The 8,648-nt window shown below is 33.6% G+C and overlaps 1 protein-coding gene across 1 annotated transcript; it reads right to left on the bottom strand.

Annotated features, from left to right (window-relative positions):
- On the bottom strand, positions 1 to 5,100 carry LOC130624054 (uncharacterized). Its single transcript, XM_057439620.1, has 2 exons — positions 5,058 to 5,100; positions 1 to 4,988 (listed from the first exon to the last, which is right to left on the bottom strand). Exons 1-2 carry the CDS (start codon positions 5,095 to 5,097, stop codon positions 217 to 219), a joined length of 4,812 nt encoding a protein of 1,603 aa, XP_057295603.1. The 5' UTR covers positions 5,098 to 5,100; the 3' UTR covers positions 1 to 216.
- Between the last annotated feature and the right edge of the window lie 3,548 nt (positions 5,101 to 8,648).

Genomic DNA, 8,648 nt, shown 5'->3' on the forward strand with positions numbered 1-8,648 from the left:
AGCCGCAGTTTTTTTTATAGATTGTCGTCTTATAAAAACACGTAGTTACAAATATATGCTATCGGAACTATCGGATAAAGCGCATACAAATTATAAATGTTAAAAATTATTGTCTTCTCACTCAGCTCTGCATACATGACTGCGTCCTATATCATACGAGACAATATTTCCATGCATTTCACTCATTTAAATCACGCGTCGAAGCACAAACCAACTTTATAAACATCGTTTTGCCTTACACGCAATGTTTTTGCACATTTTCCAAACAAGAAACAACACAAAGCCAGTAACAGGTGTACTAAAAAACTCCATAACATTTAAAACGGCTGATATTAAAATAATGTTTTCTTGGTTTTTATAGCTGTACATGTATAAAAACGCACGAAATTGGTTAGCTCCAACAAGAAAACAAAGGCTGACTAAAGATGTCGTTTCCAACCAGTTGATGAATTTCGATTTATATGGTTTTACACGCAAATGAACTACCAGTAGTAACAGCATGATTGGAAGTATGAAACACAATCGTTGCATTGGGTCGATAAAAAATGTGGCAAACACGGCAATAACGAGTCTCTGGTACAATCTCCATGTATCCCAAAATAAACATGTTTCATCATTTCTGTATTGACGAAACGGCTCTTGAAACATATTGCGAATGTATTTATTCAATATTGTGTCGCTTTTTACGTTTTGACGTCGACAACACTTTCCCAAAAACCAATATCTAATAGTTAGCGGTGGCATGAACACGCAGTAGAAGAATTGCATGGCAGTGATTTTGTGATTTTCAAAGAGTCGAACACTTACACACAAGCTTAATGGGAATGGCAAAATCCATAAAACGAAAAACGCGATATTAATTATTTGCCACCGAGTGTAACATGTGATTTCTCCATTTACATGAAGAATATATTCTCCGTTTACATTTCTGCAATTAATAAATTGCAAAGAAAATTTGGCCCAAATTGTGTAACCAAGAATGACAACTTGTAAACAGCAAATGGATGCACGAAGTAGAAATCTGCGGTATCTCCAGTAATATGTCCTGTTTCTTCGCATAACGCGAAACAATGCTGCAATCAAAAATAATATAAAGGCTGAAAGAAGCATACAACAAAGAAACAAAAATTCTTTTATGATGATTTTTTCGACAACTGTCATTCCCTTTTTCGGGCAAAATTTGACAAAATCTGTTGGTATGTTAAGGTTGAATATTTCAAGTGCCAATGTGTTTAGAAAGTTGGATGTTTCATCAGTTTGTACATCTGCTTTGACATGAATTAATGATTTGATCTGATAAAAGGCAACTAACACTTTTAATATGCCGGATATTCTGCTGTTCTCTTTATAGTATTTATGATTCGATGACGTCACTTCGTCTATTGGCGGTGACCCGTATATAACAACAAAACCTTCATTATCAATCAAGGTGTGTTCATTATTATTAATAGAACTATTCCCGGGCTTGTTTAATAAGTTGAAGTCACTTTTCTCCTTTTGCTTTGAATGATTTGCTACCTTTAAAACCTTTCTTAAAGCTAGCGCAAAAAAGTATTTTGAAAAGAAACTTATATCTTTTAAGTATGCTAATAGCAGTGCATATGTCAATCCAAAGATTAGAAATACCATCCAAAATGCTCCATGACTGGCACACGAATTCGTAGTAATACATTGGTTATCGAAATAGTTGACCTGATACCCTGTTTTGCATTCTCCACAGAGTTTTCCAGTTCTATGTCTAGCGCAACTTTCAATAGATGTGCATTTTATATCCTTTTGAGAACAGCAATATTGTTCTGGACAAGGAATAAACTTTGGATGGTTGTGATTTACGTACCCCCAAAATCGGTCTTCACTTTTGATAGGACCATCGCAATTCCCACCAGGAGGACACGGGAAGCATTGAATTTGTTTGTTTACGTGCTTAATTATATTACCTGGCAAAATTCGAAATTTACGGGTTGAAGGTTGGAGTCTATATGTGCTTCTAGGACAAAGTTGACAAGACAATACATAAAGAGATACGTCTTGTTGGAAAGTACTTCCTTCTACTCTCTCGTAGCTTGAATAAGATGCATTGTAGTACATCGGACATGTATAGTCCAAGGATATATTAGTTTGCTTTGGAAGTGTAAGGTAAATGGGTGGAATACTGTCTTTGACGCCAGATAATGTTATGTTGACATTGTACATCTTCACATTGTTCATATGCGACAAGTGAACATCAAGGGCAGGAGGAACAGCATATGATCTTTTTCCAACTGCTTTTATAGCGACATTGTTCATGTTTAACCAAAATGATCGATAAATTTTAACCAATAAGCGCAGATCAGTTGCAGTGTCCAGAGCAACATTTTTATCAAAATTAACGTTATTTATTGTGACATTACAGTTTAGACAATACATACCCCCAATGGCATCTGCGATATTCTCTCTAATTACTGATGAATATACAAGAAGTTGTGAATTGACAGCATTAATACCACCACCTGTTCCTGCCTTGTTAAATTTAATAGTTGTGTTTACTACAGACAAATTGCTGCTTCTCCCAATTCGAATACCTCCTCCATATCTCGCGTTATTGTTAGTTACATTTGTGTTTACTAAAGACACAATACTTCCGTAAACTTCAATACCTCCTCCATCTGTCGCGACATTGTTAGTTACATTTGTGTTTACTAAAGACACAATACTTCCGTAAACTTCAATGCCTCCTCCCTCTGTCGCGACATTGTTAGTTACATTTGTGTTTATTAAAGACACTTTGCTGCTGCTGTCAATTCGAATACCTCCTCCATATATTGCGGTACTGTTGGTTACATTTTTGTTTACTAAAAACACTTTGCTACTGCTGCTGCTGCTTCTGCCGCTGTTGTCAACTCGAATACCTCCTCCTCCATTTTCCGCGATATTGTTAGTTACACTTGTGTTTACTAAAGACACTTTGCTGCGGTCAATTCGAATGCCTCCTCCATATATCGCGGTGTTGTTATTTACATTTGTGTTTACTAAAGACATACCACAGTTTGAAACTTGAATACCTCCTCCATCTGTCGCGATATTGTTAGTTACGTTTGTGTTTACTAAAGACACTTCGCTTCTGTTGTCAATTCGAATACCTCCTCCATATACCGCGGTATTGTTAGTTACACTTGTGTTTACTGAAGACACTTTGCTGCGGTCAATTCGAATACCTCCTCCATCTATCGCGGTGTTGTTACTTACATTTGTGTTTACTAAAGACATACCACAGTTTGAAAGTTGAATACCTCCTCCATCTGTTGCGATATTGTTAGTTACATTTGTGTTTACTAAAGACACATTGCTGTTGTCAATCAGAATACCTCCTCCGTATTTCGCGGTATTCTTAGATACATTTGTGTTTTCTAAAGACACTTTGCTGTAGTCAATTAGAATACCTCCTCCATTAATTGCGGTATTGCTAGTTACATTTGTGTTTACTAAAGACACTTTGCTGTTGAAAACTCGAATGCCTCCTCCATCCATCGCGGTATTTTTATCTACATTTGCTTTTACCAAAGAAACATAGCTGTTTAAAATTCGAATAGCTCCTCCATCCGTCGCAGTATTGTTAGATACATTTGTGTTTACTAAAGACACGTTGCTATTTAAAATTCGAATACCTCCGCCATATCTCGCAGTATTGTTAGTTATTTGTGTGTTTACTAAAGACACATTGCTTTTGTCAATTTCAATACATCCTCCAAATTTTGCGGTATTGTTAGATACATTCATGTTTACCAAAGACACTCTGCTGCTGTCAATTCGAATACCTCCTCCATAAATCGCGGTATTGTTAGTTACATTTGAGTTATTAATACTAATAGTTGAGAAATTGGAAATTTCCATAGCACTACCTCCGTCGAAAGAAGTGTTATTTAAGAAGTTCGAGTTGTTTATAAAGACTCTGCTTTCTCCCATGTATAATGCTCCGCCATAAGCTTTATTATTGATGAAATTTGACGACAAAATCTTTCCAGTTGTGTTGTAAGCGTAAAGTGCGGAACTTGGGCGAAAACGATCCATCCTGGTTCTGTTACTGTTAAGAAAAGTAGAATTAATTATACTCATTTGATTGTCAAATATTGATAAAATAGGGTTCTGGCTTTTCGTTCTATTGAAGGTGCAATTTGCGATAAATGTTCTACCTTGATTGGCATAAAGAAAACAGTCAGCTTTGTTCCCCGAAATTATCGAATTCCGAACAGTTATATCTGTATTATAGGTTTTAATGTACCCATGACTATAAAGTTGACACTGCATAAATGTTACAGAAGTTACGTTGATAAAATGGAGAACAAAATGTGTTTTTATAAATGTCGAGTTTGTGAATATCACATTGACATTTCCAGTTACGTTATGGTAAGATCGATGTTCTATTTCTCGTCCATTAAACATAACGTTATTAAACATTATCTCGGAAGTTATTTTTCCTATCAAATTAGCACTAAAAATACGCGCAATGTGAAAAAATAAAGAATTTCTCACAGTGATTTTAAGCGTAGAATTTGTATAGCTTCTACTCAGAAGAAAAGAGGAAACATTTTGAAAATTGCAGTTATTAATATCAATATATATTGAGATGTTTCTGTCTTTTGCAAAGATATTTAGGAAACTGGACTTTTCAGAAAACTGCATATTGTTAAAGTCTATACCATGTAGTGATAAATAGGTGTCGTTAAATCCTTGTACATGAAATATGTCAAAATCAACAGTCTTCTCTCTCATAATTAGCGGTCTATAATAACTGCCAATCTTTTTCTTGATGCGAAGTGTTTCATGCAAATGCATAGTTTCGGTTACGAAATAAACCATTCGGTTTGTTGTACCTCCATCAAGTATGATAGTGTCTCTTGTATTTCTTTTCTTTGCTGTATAATGAATCGTCTTGCATGGATTTGCTCTACGTCCACATGACGCATTATCAACGCCATTGTTAGAAACATGAATTTCCGTGGATAAAACAGCTAGAGAAAACAAATACAATGTAAACATTTGGAGATAGTTCATTTGGTGTTTTAGAATAGCCTTCTCACCTATAACGCAGATTTCCAGGATGGCTAGCACCAGGTGCATGACAATTCTAAAATCGAAAATGAATAGTTATCCGTAAATTACAAAAAATACAGCAAATTGATGACAGTAGTTTTGCCCTCTTCCCCAACCCCTTTTACGCCAAGGCTATAATATTACGCCACACAGGGTCAGAAATATTTTCTTTATTGTTGCCTTTTTGATAAAATTACAGCATCTGTATTACAGCATCAGCGTGTTTGACGTTTGAGAGGGGTAAGCGTATTTTTTTTAATAGTTTCTTTCATGCCTTTTTGTACAACAGTTGTAATGACCTTAAATTGACATTGTTTATGTTGGTTCTCTATCGTAACGATAGCAATAGTTGAGGAAAAGTCTTGAAATCTGACTGTCTATGACAAGAACTGTTTATAAAAATATATTACGTCTCTTAGGAAATTAGTTTTCTGATATTCATTTATTTTGTACATGCCTTTAACTTTGTGTGGCATGAGTCGTTTGTAAAGCATTTTTAACTCCAGGGATATTCAAAAAGTATTTAAGATGCAATTTTTGTATAATATTTAGTTGAATAAAATACATGGGGCCTCTATGTCAGAGCTCACCCCAAAATTGAAATTCATGTCTTGTTCTTTGAGAACAATTTGGTAGCAGAGGGTAGTTACTGGCAATAAAATTGGAGTTTAGGTCTTGTTTCTTCATAACAGTCTAAAGGAGTCACTAGACACATTTTAAATATTTAAAGCCTTTCTGGAATGTGACCATTGCGATAATTAATGCGCCACAATTTTTGCTGACGATAGTAACTAACCACGTGACATATCAATGAGGTTATTATTTAACTGTATTTAATACTTGTGTTTTTTAAATTGGACTAGATAGCTAGCTAGCTAGCTAGCTATTATCAATATTAATACTAGCTGTATTTTTCTCTTTAATCCAAGCAGCAATTTTACAATCAATCTTATAAAATTATTACAACCTCTTCATGTGCATCGAAAAAATAAAAACTCAAACTCCTTTTACGAAAGGTAAAGTACCCAACAACTGCAGTATGTATATTTAAACGCTAAATGTAATAAAACTACTTGCTCTGATAGTGCAATAAGGTAATAAGAAAATAAAGTTCATTAAAACATTTTAGAATACATCGCACAAATTTTGTTCCTTGGCCACACTGTGCCCACACACGCAAGGTGTATTAGCATATAGATTATTTACTCAGAATAACCCTTTAGTTTCTACTGGGATGGTTATGAATAAGAGTCCTGCAATTGCGCGTCTTGCTGAAGTGTATTACGCAACTTTAATTTACAATACATTTCGGACGAGTTGGTGTTGCTTAAAAAAGTGGTGCCCAAAAACAAACATAAATAAAAATAAATATTTAATTCATTATATACCTCTCCATTGACTTGTTTGTTTATTTCCAATAAACAATCGATAGAACGTTGCATTCGTTACGGTAAGGTAAAGACAACTACGGTAATAATAGGCTAATCATATCTCTCACTAATATCGCATGCATTATAATAATTTTGATAATATAGTTAACCTTTTCATCCTATTTAATTGACTTTCTCAGTTGTTGTCATTAAAAGTTAATGATCTGATGTTCCTATGAGGGTAGATAGACAGGATAAAAAATACCTTTTAAATTTCTATTGTACTATGCTCGTCTCTCATGTGATCTTTCTTTTATTGTTATAATTTTACAGTTTGTAAATTCCCGCGCATAAGTACTCAAAATGTGACATATCTTTGCGTCTGCATAGGATATTGTTTCATTTCTACTTTGTGTTCGTGTGGAATAAAAACATCTCGGCATGTCGCGGACCTCGGTTATCCGAGATCTCGCCTCAGTGGTATTTTTCTAGTAGAAAGGGTTTGCGTTCATAAGTAAAAAAACAAAAGCAGCCTGCCTAACCAAGATCTCGACATTACCGGCTGTTCTTTTATTTTGTGCACAATAAAAGCTATTTTATTTCCCAAAAACATTTTTATTCTGTGCGAAACGCAAAGAATATTTAAAAATAAAGTCTTTTGTCAATTTTTATAACCTTATAAAGAACTACTGGTGAAAATAATATATCTATGGAGAAAAATAAATATACAAAAGCACTACAGATAGGTAACATTATTATATTTTATTGTGATGCTAGATTGTATTAACAAATAAGCATTATTTGTTAGCACTCTCTTGGATTACATTTTTTAAGGAGTCTTTGTAATGTAAATTTACTTTAGAACGCGCTGTAAAGTATATATACAAACTTTCGCGACTTTCTTCGACCGGGCCGGGCCATATCGACCTGGCATCAAATAACTCCACATAGGAAGTTCATAATAAAGTATCCTTCGATATTGATTTCGAAGGTTAAGAAGATATAGCTAATGATTTAAAATTTTGGTTAACACATGATCTCATATAAAATAAATATGTAATTGTTTTTATATAACTAGTTATTTAAACATGTGGAAAAATCTAATTAAACTTTTTTCAAAATTTTTTTAGTTTCCTATAACAAAAAGTTTCGTTGACAATTTCATTAAGAAGGCTGAAAGAAAACGTTATAAACGGAAACCCGTAAAAGAATCCGATAAAACATTTAGAAGAATTTACTGAAAAAAGGGTTTTTAAATCTATTGTGCTTATTAAAATCGGTTTGTTGTTAATATCATTTAAATAAAATGGAAATAAAGCGAAATTGGCAACAAGATTAATAATGTTTATTGACCGTGACTTTCCCGTGAATTAATTTATAACAAAGCATTTATATAGCACATCATTTGTTCTATCCAATTAAGAAAGTAAACAAGAAAGTTTTATAAATTATGTAACATTGTAGAAAATATACTTGTCACAGACAGACACTCTCTGTATTATTATATAGACTAGTTATTCAAACCTGTGAAATAATCCACTTATTGTTTTTTGAAAATTAGTGTGCTTCTACAAAATCGTTTGTTGATAATTTCATCAAGAAGGCTGAAAGAAAAACAATTTAAACGAAATCCCGCGGAGAAATCCACTTAAAATATTGTATGTTTCTTGTTACAAAATGATTTGTTGTTATTTTCATTTAAAACGCTCAATGTAACTTTACCCGTACAATAATTTATAACAAAGCACCCATCACTGTAAATTTAAATTAGATAAAATAAAGTGAACTAATATAATCACTTTATTTTATTACATGATTTGTTCTAGTCAATTTAAATATAAACAAAACGTTTATTTAGCATATAATATTACCTAAATATCTATTCATGAATTTAATTCATATTATATATTTATTATTTGTTTGTTAAGGGGGACACAAACCGGCCAACATGTTGGCCAACATTTTGACCAACATTTTGACCAACATCGACTGACCAACATGTTGGCCAACATTATTGGCCGGTTTGCGTTAGGCGCCAACATGCTCAAGAAGAAAAGAAATCTCAAAAAATGTTAGCCAACATTTATTAAATATTTAATTAATGTTGGCCAAATTTCCGCCAAAATTTGCATGTTGGTAGCATGTTTGTCGGTTTGCGCTGGATAACCAACATGTTGGCCAACATTTCGACCAACATTTTAGCTTTCG

Source organism: Hydractinia symbiolongicarpus, chromosome 13, assembly GCF_029227915.1.
Source record: "Hydractinia symbiolongicarpus strain clone_291-10 chromosome 13, HSymV2.1, whole genome shotgun sequence".
NCBI classification, from domain to species: Eukaryota; Metazoa; Cnidaria; class Hydrozoa; order Anthoathecata; family Hydractiniidae; genus Hydractinia; species Hydractinia symbiolongicarpus.